Source organism: Rana temporaria, chromosome 8, assembly GCF_905171775.1.
Source record: "Rana temporaria chromosome 8, aRanTem1.1, whole genome shotgun sequence".
Lineage (NCBI taxonomy): Eukaryota > Metazoa > Chordata > Amphibia > Anura > Ranidae > Rana > Rana temporaria.
Window position 1 is genome coordinate 70246811 of NC_053496.1, and position 17768 is coordinate 70264578.

Consider the following 17768-nt stretch of genomic DNA (forward strand, 5'->3'; position numbering starts at 1 on the left):
TAGCAAAATGTTCTTGAACCAAAATTGGTAATTGCGCATCAAGATCAGTCTTGCCAAAATCACTAAGGCTCCTCCCACTTAGTATTTTTTACTGTTCTCATTACTCCCTAGCAATTAAAATGTTCTTTAGTAAAAAAAAAAAAAAAAAAAAAAAAACGAAATTAAGAAAAATAAAAAATTGTACAAATAGAATAAATGTATATGTTTTGTAAGGAGTCAACAGGGCAAGGAGGGCTGACTTATAAATTCTTTATAATTACAATTCACTTATTTTACTAGCTGTACCAAATTATATTCCAAAACAATATGCAATGCAGCTAAAGATTTACTTAAAAAATAAATAAAAAATGAATACATAAAAAACACTTAAAAAATAATCATCGTCTGGCAAAGAAAGAGTTAAAAACTGTGGCATAAAAAAAGGGACCCAGAAGCCTCCCTAAGATAAAGTTTGTGTTCCTAAAGTGACAAGTATATACATATGAATTGGTTTATGGACGCCAAAAATTCCTTCCACCGCCAACGTATTTAAATCAGGGTGATGGGAAGATGGTGCAGGACCACAGACAGCCCACGGAGGGACCACACTACTCAGGACTGGACGGACCTGAGCCGAATATTCGGCTCCTACTTACAATCCTGGACTATAAAACATTATTTTATTAATTGGACCTGGAAATAATTCATTTCATTTTTTTAGATCAATTCATACACGAGAAGACTAAAATAAAGGGTATGTATGTTCGTTATTGTTACCATCTATAAGGGCGGGGAACTAATAATTCATCAATCAGTACATCTAAAACAAAGACATTACCGGGAAATCACTTTAAATCTCGCAGATTTTTTATTCCTTTTTCTCGGGCATAGAATTCATTGCATAAAAGTCGTTTTATTTCTGTATTAAAACGAATTATTTGTGTTTTATAAAACAAAGCTATTCCTATAAACGAATATTTGATCACATTGACTACATGAAATAATTGAACGCAATTTATCATGTATACAGACATCAGGAGGTATTCTATCGTTATTTAAATTTTAATCAAAAAATAAATAAATGATTGTACATAGAATTTCGTTAAACAAAGTTATTAAATAGAAAGCACTGACAAATTAAGCCGCAAAATAACTTAATTAACGCCGATCTAGCGCCTACTTACCGCCTATTATCTAACGGCCCTTTAGCTGATATTTCGTTAAAAATAAAAAAAATAAAAAAAGAGAGAGAGAATAAAAATCGTCTTTATTTACCAACTTAAACGACTTTTAGTTAATGCAGACAATTATAGCGCTTGTATAAAATATTTATTATATAAAAACTTTTTTTTTTTTACCGGAATGATTGTTTTATATGTATAAAATGTTAGACTAACAGGGCATTTGTGTAGAAGTAATCGGTTTCCCCTCGGAGCCCCGGAGAAGAGGACACTGTGAGTGCTTTCCATTGTTTTCTTCTATTTGCATAATATTTCTTTCTTAACATTGGCCATCACTTCCCATCCCCCTCCACAGCCCACTCACAAGGGGCAGCGCAGTCCTCCTGGCGGTCCGCTCTCTAGTAAAGACCCCTTTCATTCAGAGAGCTGCAGGCTGGAGGAGTGAGGACAGCGTGCCCAGCGCCCACCTACCACTACCACCCAGAATGGTAAGAGCCCCAAAGACCCTCTGCCAACTGCTGCCTATAGTAGTGTGCCCCCCTCATCTATTAGTGTAATACAGGGAAGGGGCTGAGCTTTAATAGGAACCATGTTCTCATATATCTATATGATATATCTATACATATATATATATATATATATATATATATATCTCTCAGGGAAAAATAAAAAAACACATCCCGGTGTAAATTACAGACATTTCCAAACTGTCACAATGACTTTCATCACTTTCATTCGCGCAAGGGAAAAAATTTGACATCTCACAGTGCCTGCAATATCACATATGTCCACACGGCGGCGCACGAATAAAAAATACAGAACGATATTTGGGGGGATCCAGACCGCACAATAATGTGTGGGAGGTGCAGCGCGTACACTGTATTCTACACCAGGCTAACACTGCTGACAACAAGTATTCTGGTGTACATGTGACCGTGTTGGGAAGATCTGAGATATATATATAATTATTGGGAAGATCGCATTATATAACTGTTGGGGAGATCTGATCTTATATGTAATATAAGTCAGTGCTAAGAGAAAACCTAATCAATATATGCAATATAAGTGATTATTAGAAGATCTCATAATACAAGTAATTGTTAGGAGGTCTGATCCCATATGTAAATGAAGTGATAATTGGAAAGAGGTGATCATATATGTAATATAAGTCACTGTTGGTAGAATCTGATCAATACATATAATATAAGTGATTATAGGGAAGATTTAATCAATATATGTGTTATATAATATATGCTATAGAAAAGTAAATGTTGGGACCTCATCATGCAAGCTAGAAGTGACTATGGGGGGGGGGGGGGGGGATTTACTGCACCAGATTTTGCACTCTCCAGTTTTGGTAACTAAGCTCCTATACGTTTGGAAAATCTGAGCAATATATGCTGTATACATGACTGTGTTGGGAAGGATCAGATCATATATACTATAGAAGTTACTTTTGGAAGATCTGATCATATACTGTGTATGTTATAGTGACGACTTTTAGGAAGACCTGGTCTAAGCGACTGTGTTGGAAAGGTCTGATCATATATGCTGCTTAAAAGTGACCGTTAAGAAGATGTGATCATGCATGCTATAAGTAACCATGTTAGGAAGATCTGGCCATACATATCAACTGATTTTTTGTAAGATCTGATCATATACACTATGTAATAGACTTTTGAGAAGATCTGATCATATATGTTCTATAAGTGACTGTGATGGGAAGATCTGATCATATATGTTCTATAAGTGACTGTGATGGGAAGATCTGATCATATATGTTCTATAAGTGACTGTGATGGGAAGATCTGATCATATATGTTCTATAAGTGACTGTGATGGGAAGATCTGATCATATATGTTATAGAAGTGACTGTGATGGGAAGATCTGATCATATATGTTCTATAAGTGACTGTGATGGGAAGATCTGATCATATATGTTCTAGAAGTGACTGTGATGGGAAGATCTGATCATATATGTTATAGAAGTGACTGTGATGGGAAGATCTGATCATATATGTTATAGAAGTGACTGTGATGGGAAGATCTGATCATATATGTTATAGAAGTGACTGTGATGGGAAGATCTGATCATATATGTTCTATAAGTGACTGTGATGGGAAGATCTGATCATATATGTTCTATAAGTGACTGTGATGGGAAGATCTGATCATATATGTTCTATAAGTGACTGTGATGGGAAGATCTGATCATATATGTTATAGAAGTGACTGTGATGGGAAGATCTGAGCATATATGTTCTATAAGTGACTGTGATGGGAAGATCTGATCATATATGTTATAGAAGTGACTGTGATGGGAAGATCTGAGCATATATGTTCTATAAGTGACTGTGATGGGAAGATCTGATCATATATGTTCTATAAGTGACTGTGATGGGAAGATCTGATCATATATGTTATAGAAGTGACTGTGATGGGAAGATCTGATCATATATGTTCTATAAGTGACTGTGATGGGAAGATCTGATCATATATGTTCTATAAGTGACTGTGATGAGAAGATCTGATCATATATGTTCTATAAGTGACTGTGATGGGAAGATCTGAGCATATATGTTCTATAAGTGACTGTGATGGGAAGATCTGATCATATATGTTATAGAAGTGACTGTGATGGGAAGATCTGAGCATATATGTTCTATAAGTGACTGTGATGGGAAGATCTGATCATATATGTTCTATAAGTGACTGTGATGGGAAGATCTGATCATATATGTTATAGAAGTGACTGTGATGGGAAGATCTGATCATATATGTTCTATAAGTGACTGTGATGGGAAGATCTGATCATATATGTTCTATAAGTGACTGTGATGGGAAGATTTGATCATATATGTTATAGAAGTGACTGTGATGGGAAGATTTGATCATATATGTTATAGAAGTAACTTTATTTTTTAAAAACACGAACGATTCATTATCCATATCATTTTATAGTAAATATCTGCTGCGCATCGACCAGAAAATTATAGGGTAAAAAGTAACCAAACTTTAATTTTTTTTTCTTGTGGCATGTTTATAGTCAGGCTTATGAAAACCTACCTGTGATGTGATTTTGGAGGGAGAAGGTATGGCGTTTCCATAAGCGGCTGACCAGTGTATCTGGGTGAGGGTAGATAGTAACTGTACAGCAATACACAGACCGATCTACAGATCACTGGAGGAAACCCGCATAGAAGGACCCCATTATACTATTTTCATGCTTGTGTGTCTATCAATGTATTATTTCTGTGGCGGTGATTTTATTACTACATATTTTACAATGATGACATTCATGTCACACAGAGTCACAAAGCTTTAACACACGACATTATTAATCCCATTGATTGAAAACTGTTGCTTTAAGTATATTTGAAAGTATCCTTATACTAGCTTTGTGAATTGAGCCTATTGGAGGTAAATATTGTCCTTCTAAAACCGGCAGGGCGACTCTCCTAAATGCTGAACTACAGAGCCACGCATGCCCAGCAGTACTTTACTCTTGCTTATATGGGCACAATTAGTGTGGTAGTCCCATTATGTTGGACTGCAAAACTTATTTTATTCTGGCAGCTCTGCAGCTGACACTTTAGATTACTAAAATAATTATTGCTATAGGCCATGCCATTAAGGCATTGTGCCATTTATTATTTTTATGAAATTATTGATGTGCATTGTGCCATTTATTATTTTTATGAAATTATTGATGTGCATTGTGCCATTTATTTGTAAAGATGAATAATGGACTAACAACTGGACCATTGTGTTATGATGGATTGTGCTTTGTGCCATTTATTCTTCTTATATTATGATGGCTGTGCCAGTTTATTTTTCTGATGGTGGCTGTAGTTTGTGCCATGTGAGTGTTCTGATGGATCTGCATTGAACACATTATTTTTGTTCTGATAGACCTGCATTGTGCCATGTGATTGTTCCGGTGGACCTGAATTGTATGGTTTATTTTTGTTCTGATGGACCTGCGTTGTGCATTTTTTTTATGATGGTTGTGTATTGTACCATGTATTTGTTTTGATAGCCCTTCACTGTCCCATGTGATTATTGATAGACCTGCATTGTCCCATTGATTATAGATGGACCAGCACTGTTCAGTTTATTTTGTTCCGATGGACCTGCATTGTCCCATTGATTATAGATGGACCTGCATTGTCCCATTGATTATAGATGGACCAGCACGGTTCAGTTTATTTTGTTCCGATGGACCTGCACTGTCCCATGTGATTATTGATAGACCTGCATTGTCGCATGTGATTATAGATGGACCTGCATTGTCCCATTGATAATAGATGGACCTGCATTGTCCCATTGATTATAGATGGACCAGCACAGTTCAGTTTATTTTGTTCCGATGGACCTGCATTGTCCCATCGGTGGCCCTGGGACGGGTCCAGTTTCCAGCACTCCCCGGGATTCCGGCAGTGGTGATGATCGGTGTCTGGCTGTCTTCTTCCTCTCCTGCGGTCACAGATGAGTGGGTTGTAGTAGAGTAGAGCCCGGCTCGGTGTAATATTCCGGAAACTTTCTATATATGGAGGAGGGGCAGGGCCGGGGGCCCCGGATTTTGCCCTTATTAGGCTAGACCCGCCCGGACCGGAATCCAAAGCTCCGCTATGTGTGCACGGAGGATCCGCGGATCACCTCCAGCCCCGGGACCCTCTCTCTCCACTCGCCGCCCCTGAGCCCATAAACTCCCCGATCGCTCCATCGCTGACAACGAATCCCATTCATCGGCCCGGGGAGCGCTAAGCCCCGCCCACCTTCCCATTCATACAGCGGCAAGCCCAATGCAAATCCCCGTGACGACACGCGGGAGGCGGGGCGCCCTTCCCTGTTCCTGTCCTTATTTGGTCCGTGACGTCACGGGCATTCAAAGCTCCAGAATAAATACTTACAGCGAACACTTTCCATGTACTGCCATTGATTAGCAGCGCGGCTCAGGAGACTTGTTAATAACCCGGGACCGGATCCGGGACCAATGACATCCCCGCCACTCACTGAATAGAGTCACCCAGCAGTGTCCTCCATACAAGTCCACGCTGTTCTCCCCTCCGTCCGCCAATCTGGGGCTGTCACTGTATGAGATGATGACTGCCAAAACTGTAGACAAAATCCCACTGCCGATCGGGGGATTCGTCCATCAGATGCCGGAGGCCATGTACCCGCTGGATGAGTCCACTTTACCCACCTCTGTCACCATCTTCCCCAATATGGATATGGGGGGACAGTACGACCAAATGGGCTCCGGAGGTAAGAAAACCCCCCTGTCATATGGGTTCCCCCAATAATACCCCCGACCCCATACCAGGGGTCCCTCTATTATACCCCCGACCCCATACCAGGGGTCCCTCTATTATACCCCCCATACCAGGGGGTCCCCGATATTAACCCCCCCAATACCAGGGGTCCCCCGATAATACCCCCCCACCCCATACCGGTGGTCCCTCTATTATACCCCCACCGCATACCAGGGGGTCCCCCGATAATACCCCCACACCTCATACCAAGGGTCCCCCTATAATACCCCCGACCCCATACCAGGGGTTCCTCTATTATATCCCCCACCCCATACCAGGGGGTCCCCCGATAATAACCCCCCCAATACCAGGGGTCCCCCTATAATACCCCCGACCGCATCCCAGGGGTCCCCCCCTCCCTCAAGACCACACATGATACTTCATGGAGCTTTCACAAACCTGACAGTCCTTATATTTTACAGGGGTCTGGGGACCTGCTGACAGTCCTTATATTGTACAGGGGTCTGGGGACCAACTCCTAGTCATTACATTGTACAGGGGACCGGCTGATAGTCATAGCGCCAGTTAATAGTTGTACAGAGTGCTGCGGACAGAATGATGGTGAACAGATAGTGCGGGTGGGATGCTGATGAGAGTGCCGGGGACAATCTCCTGGTCGGCAGACAGTGTTGGGGACACGCTTTTGATGAGTGGCGTGTTGGTGACATGCTGATGGTGAATAGACAGTGTTGGGGACACGCTGACGATCAGTAAAGTTCTGGGGACACGCTGATCATCAGTATGTCCCCAACAGTCATTACCGATAGTCAGTGGAGTGCTTGGCAATAAGACAGTGCTGGGGACAGGCTGGTAGGAGTGCCTGGGTTACCTGCTGATGATCAGTGGAGTGCTGGGGACATTCAAATGGTCAGCATATAGTGTTGGGGGAATACTGATGTGATCAGTAAAGAGTGCTGGGGACATGCTGATGTTCAGTAAAGGCTGTCGGGAACATACTGATGATTAGTGGAGACTTAGGGACAGGCTGATACTTAGGGTGCTAAGGTCATGCTGATGAGAAGTAGGGTGCTGGGGGACATGCTGATGAGAAGTAGGGTGCTGGGGGACATGCTGATGAGAAGTAGGGTGCTGGGGGACATGCTGATGAGAAGTAGGGTGCTGGGGGACATGCTGATGAGAAGTAGGGTGCTGGGGGACATGCTGATGAGAAGTAGGGTGCTGGGGGACATGCTGATGAGAAGTAGGGTGCTGGGGGACATGGTGATAAGAAGTAGGGTGTTGGGGATATGCTGAAGAGAAGTAGGACGGTAGGGACATGCTGCTGATCAGTAAAGACTGTTGGGGACGTGCTGGGGTCGTATCTGTCAGTGTCTGTGTATAGCTGTCAGTGATACACGGGTTGCAGTGATAGGATCTGATCCTCTGTCATAGTAAAGTTCACAGACTTCTGTTGTAGTACACTTTGGGCTTGATGTACTAATGCAAATAGCCTGTGCACTGCAAGTACAGTTACGCTAGATCTGAGGAAGGAAAATAAACAGTATTTTTGATTGTACATGATTGGATGGTAGAAATCAGCAGAGCTTTCCCTCATTTCAAAGCTTCCCCTCAGATCTAGTACAACTGCACATACAGTGCACCAACCATTTGCCTTCAAAAAATCAACCACAATGCCATTATCTGGAAGAATTATACGTGTTAGACCACCTTGTACTCACTTTAGATGTCTTCCTATAGAAAGCAGTGGGTGTGTATATATGTCTGCAGATATATATATATATATATATATATATATATATATATATATATATATATATATATATATATCTATATATGATCTGTAGGTGTATATATCTCTAGGTGTATTTATCTATATGTGTAAATCCATGAGTATATATGTTTGCAGGTGTATATATCTAGATCTCTCTCTCTGTAGGTGTATTTAGCTATATGTGTAGATCCATTAGTAAACAGTATGGGGCAGATCCACAGAGCGAGTACGAATACTACCGATACGCCGGCATACTTTCAAATTACCCGCGCCGTATCTCTGTTTTGAATCCTCAAACCAAGATACGACGGCATCTGGGTTAGATCCGACAGGCTTACGTCTTCGTGCTCCTTCGGATCTAAGATGCAATTCTTTGGCGTCCGCTGGGTGGCGTTCCCGTCGTTTTCCGCGTCGAGTATGCAAATTAGCTATTTCCGACGATCCACGAACGTACGAGCGGCCGTCGCATTTTTTTTTACGTCGTCTCTAGTCGGCTTTTTTCGGCGTATAGTTAAAGCTGCTATTCTGTGGCTTATAGTTAAACCTGCTATGTTACGTATGGCAGTCGTTCCCGCGTTAAATTTTTTTTTTTTGCGTAAGCCGTTCGTGAATCGGGATGGACGTAATTCACGTCTATGTTAAAAAAAATTACGTCCTTGCGATGTCATTTAGCGCAATGCACGGCGGGAAATTTAGGGACGGCGCATGTGCAGTTCGTTCGGCGCGGGGACGCGCTTCATTTAAATGAAACACGCCCCCTAATCGCCGATTTGAATTACGCACCGTTACGCCGTGAGAGATAGACTACGCCGCCGTAACTTACGGCGCAAAATCTTTGAGGATTCGAACCAAAGCCGGAAAAGTTACGGCGGCGTAGCGTATCTCACATACGCTGCGCGGGTGCAGACCTCTGTGGATCTGACCCTATATGTCTGTAGGTATATAGAGCTCTAGGTGTATTTATCTATATGTGTAGATCCATGAGTATACAGTATATGTCTGTAGGTGTATATATCTATAGAGCTCTAGGTGTAAATTATCTATATGTGTAGCTCCATGTGTGACAGCGATGTACAGAGTATTGCCGCATGAATGGATCCCTATTAATGCCCCCTCTTTGTGTCCCCCCCCCCCTTCTAGATGGAATGATTAATGTGGACATGAACGGTGACAAACGCTCCTTGGATCTGCCCTATTCCAGCAGTTACCCCTGCGCCTCCCGGAACCAGACGTTCACCTATATGGGCAAGTTCTCCATCGACCCTCAGTACTCCGGGGCCGGTTGGAATCCAGAGGGCTTCTTCAACATCGTCAGCACCGGCATCCTGGGAGTGACCCCCTCATCCTCATCCTCCACCACCTCCTCCAGTGCCTCCCCCAATAGCCTGAGCTGCAGCATGGCAGTGCATGGGCAGAGCGACGTGGAGCACATGTACTCGCCCCCGCCGTACTCCAGCTGCGCGGAGCTGCCGGTCTACCAGGACAGTTCGGCCTTCCTCAGCACCGGAGGCGGCTCCCTGCCTTACCCTCCACCGTCTTATCCTTCCCCAAAGGCGGCCTCAGACGGCCCCATCTTCAACATGATCCCCGACTACCCGACCTTCTTCCCACCACAGTGTCAGAGGGACCTGCACCCCATGACCGACCGAAAACCCTTCCCCTGCCCCCTGGACTCCATCAGGGCCCCCCCTCCACTCACTCCCCTCTCCACCATCCGCAACTTCACCCTGGGGGGCTCCTCCAGCATAGAGGGGTCTCGGCTGCCCAGCGCCTACAGCCCCCAGAACCTGCCCCTGCGGCCCATCCTTAGACCCAGGAAATACCCCAACCGGCCCAGCAAGACCCCGGTACACGAGAGACCCTACCCATGCCCGGCCGAGGGCTGCGACCGCCGCTTCTCCCGCTCCGATGAGCTGACCCGGCATATCCGCATCCACACCGGACACAAGCCCTTCCAATGTCGCATCTGTATGAGGAACTTTAGCCGCAGCGACCACCTGACCACCCACATCCGCACCCACACCGGGGAGAAGCCCTTCGCCTGCGACTACTGCGGTAGGAAGTTTGCGCGGAGCGATGAGCGCAAGCGACACACCAAGATCCACCTGCGACAGAAAGAGAGAAAGGGTGGAGCCGGGGCGGCCTCCAGCGGCAGTGCGGGGCAGGAACGCTCCCTCAGCCTCAGCCCCTGCTCGGCAGGCTCTAACAGCGCTCAGATTGGGCTGTGTCCCAGCAGGACATCCTAAGACATACTGCGACACAATAATAAAAGGGAATATAGCTGCCAATCCGGGGCCAGTGCCACTAGACTTTTCACAGGATCTGGGACTTAAAACTGGAAGATGTATTGCTGGCTCAGGGACTGCCTTCAGGACTTTGGTACACTAGATGGGGCAGATAAGTGGATGCTTGAATGTCGTTCAATGTGGGGGAGGGGTGAGGGAGTCAAGGTTTACATTGTGTTGTTCTTTGTTCATCTACAGCAGAGGGTTCCCAACCCCAGTCCTCAAATACCCCCTAACAGGCCATGTTCTGGGAATTTCCCTTAGATCAAATAGACAAGCCATTGTAATGAATGGAACGCACATGTGCCAAGTAGAAGGAATTCATGAAAACATGACCTGTTAGGGGTTTACTTGGCGAATGAGGTTGGAGACCACTGACCTACAGTATTTACTCTGTATGTTACAGCACTGATCCCAGAGCCTTGGTCCCTGCTGGGCTATCTAATGCTAAAGACTAGCACTACAGCTAAAGGAACGCTGTCCACACGGAAGGCTTCATGTGCACACACATGGGGGCTTTAATAAAGGCAAATAGCCTGTGCAAGGGAAATTTCCTGTAGCTTAGTACATTTGGTGAGATTTAATTTTGCAAGCAATATCCAATTATTTGCAGGGGGAATATATATATTTATTGCTTGCACATGATTGGATGATGGAAGTCATCTCATTCACTAAGCTAAGGGAATATGGGAAAACAGACCATTTTTCTTTAAATCAACCCTAAGACAGTTTAAATTACAATTAAATACATGAATCTGCATAGATGTGACTATGTTACAGATAATAGGCTCCATTCACATGGAACTTTATTTTAGCCATGTGCAGTTATCACTGGATTTAATGGCAATGACATATTTGGACAATAATTACCTACCTTTGTGTGTTAGCCTTATGAACTAAGCCTTTGAGGCTAATTTACAGAGGAGTAGAACATGTTCATTTTGCAGGAGAACTTTCACTTACTCAATAAGGTGAAACTGTGCTAACTTCAACCATCCAATCACTTGCATGCCTCTTCTTTTTTATTTCCAATGAACATGAAGGGATATGCTTAGATTTTTTAGCACAAAGCTAAGGGAAAATTCTCCTGCAAAGTGAACATGTTCTACTCCTTTAGTAATCCCTCTATGTAGGATATGCAGGCTTCCTTTGAGCAATGGTGTGTTACTCTAAGGGCTTTTATTATCAGCATGGTATGAAGAATAGTTGAATGCATCCCATAAGGTCTGCGATGGGCTACAGCACAACTCTTCTCACTAGGCTTCTATCCAAGCTTGGAAGAGCTGAATGGATTCATGCTAGGTAAACTTTGTTTTGTTTGCTACTAACTGCATCTAATCTCCTGTGTGAGTTTTGTTTTATTTGTTTTTATTTTTGTTTTACATCCTGGCTATGTTCAGGAGAAGAGTTACATGGTAACTTTGAAAGGCGTTTCCCATTGTCGAGATGCCAGAAGTAGCCATAACTCATGCACTTTATCCTTGTCATGACTGCCAGGAGCAGGCGGTGTGATATGAAGGGGTACATTAGAATCTCCCAACCTCATTTATTTTTCTCTATAACAAAATCTGTCTTCTAACCGGTACAGTATGACTCAAGCTGGCCATACATGCTCAGTGTTGGCTTAGTGTTCTAGTTAAACAATTCTTATTCCCAAAAATACACAGTTTGCATCATACTCTAACTGACCAAAGGCAGTGCAAAAAGGCAGCGAGTACAAACCAGATTTCCCTTTCCTGGGGTCCGAGAGGTGGAAGATGAAATCTGATTGGTTGCAATGATCTGCTGTTCTTTGTATGAGCCTGTAGGAACACTCATGGACTGTAGAAATGGTACTGGGCACTGCAATTTTAAAGAGCAGTAAGGAATCCACTTCCAGACTTTAACTCCTGCTTTGCTGTTCTGGAATGGCAGCTTTATTTGGCAACTCCTGGCTTGGATATTTCAGCAGTCAAGTCTATCCTTAAATGAGGGTTTCATCCAGACACATTTACAATCGTCTTCAATTGTCATAAACCCACCCCAGACAAGGCGTTTTATTTATTATTAACGTAGACCTGTGCTGTATGGCACACTGCATGGTGAGCCAACCACTTGTACAGGTGCTTTCATTTCAAGTAAACCCACCAGAAAAATGTAGGTGCTTGGCTGTCATGCAAACCCTCTTCCTTCAATATTCTGTACTCTAGTAGATGGGGTGTAGAGCTTTTATGATCTGTTGATGTTGGAGCCAAATGATCAGTATTATAGCCAGTTAAATAGAATTTTTGGAAGGAGGTCATTACTAGCACCCCAATGCTTTTCCTTGACTTCAGAACCATACCTTATCCTTACATTATGAATATCTAGTAGTAGTTACTGTTGTTCATCTGGATTTGTTCTGGTCACTTCTAATAAGTGTCACTCCATCATTTATATATCCACACCAGTAGCCCCATCACATTGATGACCATCACCATGGAAAGGCAGATGTTATTGTCTAAAGCTATTACAGAACAATTCCTATTGAATGCCACTTAACTACTTCTAGATAAACTATGACCGGGATAAATGAGAACCATTAGGAATAATAATACATTTTCTAAATTGACATATGCAACCAACCTATATCTATATATTCAGCAGAGAAGGGAAACTCCAAAATTTTCCAACTCACCCAAACGACTTCTTGCAGGACGATGACCTGGTGCCATGGTTCTTCTCGCCTTCATGGTCAGATTGTCATAGCTGTATGAAAAGAAGACTCATGTCAATAATGCATCATGAGACACGCTGCTGAAATATCCAGCCTAGTGTTTTCGTATAAAATATGTCAAACAATATCTATGGCCGCTTTAATACAAGTGCAATGAAAGGGATGCCAAAACGTTCTGGTACTCTTATGGGCTTTGCCGATTTCTGTTCTGCGTGTTTACTTTGGAAAAATTCATCTAGATTGTATATGGCCGAACTGCACTGCTTTTTACAGAGCTCCAACTCTTGGAGAAAAAAAAAAAAAAGAATAAAAAAAAAAAAAAGTACATTTTGTGATTTATGTTATGTAAAAAGGCAAAGAGGTTAATTTATTTAAAAAGGGATGTAAATAATCCTGTGTGTCAGTAAAGCATGCATTGTGGTACAACAGTGTTCTTGGTGCCTTCCTCGTGTTATGTAGACAAGTGTCCTCAATGTCTGCATGTATATATAGGATGCCTTATCGAAGACAAATATGGTCCCATGCCACAGACGCAGAGCTGTATATTACTGCCAGTTAATATTGGGAATTTTCTAAAATCTATATTTTTGTACGCACGGTTTTGTGACTCAAAAGTGTTAACTTTGTAGTACGAATTTTAAAGAAAATGTAATAAAAAAAGAAAAAAAAGTGTACAAAAGTATTGGGGCTGACTCGTGTATAGATAACTGAAGATTGAGGTAGTGTTAACTTTATTAAAAAAGCAGCCACTAACTGGAATTTTAAAGGTTTAATTGTACTTCAAATGTTTGTAAATAAATAACTTTTAAATATACAAATGTGTTGTCTTAAATTCATTTCCATGTCAGTTTCTGCAGGAACATCATTGAGACAAATTAAAAGTGGTTGTAAAGACATTCTATGCATGAAGGTAAAGACATTCAATGCATGAAGGTAAAAAACATTCTGCATGATGCTCCCAGCCCCCCTTATACTTTCCTGAACCCAATCTCGATCCAGTGATGTGCACAAGAGCAGCAGCTCTCTCCCTCATTGGCTCAGAGGCACATTCACAGCCAGTGATGAGGAGGTGGGGTCAAGCTCTATGTGACTTAGGGGTGAGCACACACCAGTGCCCCAGAGCAAGTGGCTTGCTATAGCACTTAGCAGGGGGGGGGGGGGGGCAATAGCATCAGCGGAGAATGATTGGGGCTACTCTGTGCAAAACCAATACACAGAGCAGAAGTATAACCTGTTTTTTTTTATTATTGATCCTTTACAATCACTTTAAAGCTGAACTCTATATACAAGCAGCACATGGGGTTGATTTACTAAAACTGGAGAGGGCAAAAAATGGTGCGGCTCTGCATAAAAACCAATCAGCTTCCAGGTTTTATTGTCAAAGCTTATTTGAACATGCTGAAGTTAGAAGCCGATTGCCTACCATACACAGCTGAGCCAGATTTTTCACTCTCCAGTTTTAATAAATCATCCCCTTTGTATCCTTCCTGGAATCTTGAGGTAACTTGGGTATTTCTTATAGATCTGTGCAATAAATCAGTGTAAAACATTGCTGACTGTAATAAAGACCGGTCACTGCCGTTCTCTCTTCTTGTGCAGGATGACTGGCCTGGTCTCCGCCCCCCCCCCCCCCCCTAGTTTTCTGCAGACAGCCTGTAGTGGGTGGGCCTGCTACCCCCCTACAGCTCTGCTCAAGTTATGTACAGCACAGGGATTTTTTTCTACTTTTACAAGGTAATATCTGGAGTTGCAAAGGCATTTTATGCACACAGAGTGGATTTTATACTCTGTGGCTATCGAAGAATGCATTTAAATAAAAATAATTTGTGCTCGGAGTTCAGTTTTACACTTCTTACTGGACTGTTGAACTGATGGTCATGATATGACTCGTGCAGGAGGGGGTCATATCACAACAGCAACCTCGAAAACTCAACAGTAGACCTAGACCTGATAGTATACAACAGATAAACCAATAGATCCTGCTAATGGTAGACCTTACATTGGGCTGTACTCAGTTTGTGAACCAATATCTCCCAGCGTGCATGCAAGTAACCATTCCCCTATATCAGGGATAGCAAACCTTGGCACCCCAGATGTTTTAGAACTACATTTCCCATGATGCTCATGCACTCTGCAGTGTAAAGGAGCATCATGGGAAATGTAGTCTCAAAACATCTGGGGTGCCAAAGTTTGCCATCACAGCCCTATATCATGGAATGCACATGCTTTAGTAACTGATAAAGAGCATTTTAGAATATAGGGGAACTTTTGTCTTGGAGCCATCATTTTCGTATTGGCATAGATACAGCATGGTTAGGTCCAGCGACGTGTTTAAATAGTATTAGGCACTCAGTGATAACCATTGATTAAAATATATATCTGTTTGTTCTCAGCTTACTACTGACAAGCTTAAACATTTTTTTTTTAAATGTAGAGGCATCAGAGTTTGCATGAGTCTTGCACAGGGTGAAAGAAACCATTTTTTTTTCCTGTAAAGTGGAAGCTGTGATGGCATACAGACTGAAAACTTTCCTTTTCTCTGTACTGCCTAGGATGCTCCATACCCCAGGGCAATGTTTCTCAACTCCAGTCCTCAAGTACCCCCAACAGGTCATGTTTTCAGGCTTTTCATTATTTTGCACAGGTGATTTGATCAGTTTCACCGCTTTAGTATTTACCACATACGTTTGACCTGAAAACATGACCTGTTGGGGGTACATGCGGACTGGAGTTGAGAAACATTGCCCCAGGGTACCTAATATGAAAATCTTCACCTCTGAATCCTGGCTAGTCCTTGTAACTACCATAGGGTTCTTCACTGTGATGGGCAGCTGACAGTCCTGTTGGGAGTTGCAGAAGGAGGTCAGGACAGCCCTGGACTTTCTCAGCAAAAATCAAGATTTGCATGCTGCAGAACGTTAGAGTTTGAATCTAGGGGACGCAGCTGAAGATTATGTGCAGACACCAATCAGATGAATCTCGCAATTTTTTTTTATAAACTCCAAGCAGCTCATGATATTGTATCGACTTTGTGAAGCATTCGATACGTTTTACAGCTATGTGGAAATCAAATTACAAAATATTTTTACAAGAACGGTCTGCATTGCATACCTCTCAACTTTTTAAGATGACAAAGAGGGACACCTTTAAATCACGATGGTGGAAATTTATCAAAACTGGAGCAGCTGTGCATGGCAACCAATCAGCTTCTGTTTTACATTTTCAAAGCCTAACTGAACAAGCTGAAGGCTGAAACCGATTGGTTGCCAAGCGCAGCTGCTCCAGGTTCTGTCTGCTCCAGTTTTGTCCAATTTCCTCCAATGTGTGCGTAGCAAAAATGGTAAGTTCACACAAGGGTTTTTTTTTTTTAGTTTCCTTTATGCAGGCTTTGCAAAATAAATTATTATTATGATTATGCAGGATTTATATAGCGCCAACAGTTTGTGCAACCCTTTACAATATTAAGGGAGACAATACAGCAGCAATACAACTCAATACAAGAGGGTTAGGAGGGCCCTGCTCCTATGAGCTTGCAATCTAATAGGGAGGGGATGGGGAAACAAGTTAGTAACTGTGAAGGATGAACTGATGAGAGAAGTAGAAGATTGAGTTGTTAGCTAAAATCAGGATAGGCCTCTCTAAAGAGAGGAGTTTTCAGGGATCGTCTAAAAGTGGACAGATTGGCAGATAGGTTGGGGGATTGAGTTCCAGGGGATGGGAGAGTAATGGAGGAGTGAAATGTAAATGAGCAATGGAAGAGGAGATGAAGGAGCTAGAGAGCAGGAGGTCTTGGGAGGAACAGAGAGGATGGTTATATTTGGAGACAAGATTGGTGATGTAGCTCAGGGTAGAGTTGTAAATGGCTTTGTATGTTATTGCTATTAATTGTATTTGTTGGGCAATGGGATGCCAGCGGAGGGATTGGCAGAGACTTCATTATAGACTGAAGAGGAAAAATTAGGAGCTCAATGTTAGAAAGATTGCGTTTGAGAAAGCGGTGCGACATCCAGACTGATATGCCATTTAGTAAGTTAGTAATGAGAGAGTAGACTGAAGGAGACTCAAGGAGTGAGGTGAGGACTCGGAGTAGAGAGATAGATTTGGAGAGAAGAGAGAGATAGATTTGGAGAGAAGAGAGAGATAGATTTGGAGAGAAGAGAGAGATAGATTTGGAGAGAAGAGAGAGATAGATTTGGAGAGAAGAGAGAGATAGATTTGGAGAGAAGAGAGAGATAGATTTGGAGAGAAGAGAGAGATAGATTTGGAGAGAAGAGAGAGATAGATTTGGAGAGAAGAGAGAGATAGATTTGGAGAGAAGAGAGAGATAGATTTGGAGAGAAGAGAGAGATAGATTTGGAGAGAAGAGAGAGATAGATTTGGAGAGAAGAGAGAGATAGATTTGGAGAGAAGAGAGAGATAGATTTGGAGAGAAGAGAGAGATAGATTTGGAGAGAAGAGAGAGATAGATTTGGAGAGAAGAGAGAGATAGATTTGGAGAGAAGAGAGAGATAGATTTGGAGAGAAGAGAGAGATAGATTTGGAGAGAAGAGAGAGATAGATTTGGAGAGAAGAGAGAGATA

At 42.5% G+C, this 17768-nt stretch overlaps 1 protein-coding gene across 2 annotated transcripts; it reads left to right on the forward strand.

Moving 5' to 3' along the window:
* Window positions 1-1528: 1528 nt before the first annotated feature.
* On the forward strand, window positions 1529-13492 carry EGR2 (early growth response 2). 2 transcript variants are annotated; one of them, XM_040361992.1, is made up of 2 exons: window positions 1529-1648; window positions 9349-13492. In XM_040361992.1, exon 2 carries the CDS (start codon window positions 9354-9356, stop codon window positions 10452-10454), a length of 1101 nt encoding a protein of 366 aa, XP_040217926.1. In that variant the 5' UTR covers window positions 1529-1648; window positions 9349-9353; the 3' UTR covers window positions 10455-13492. The 2 variants fall into 2 exon arrangements, with proteins under 2 accessions (XP_040217926.1, XP_040217925.1); XM_040361991.1 differs by lacking the exon at window positions 1529-1648 and adding an exon at window positions 6071-6429.
* The last annotated feature ends 4276 nt before the right edge of the window (window positions 13493-17768 follow it).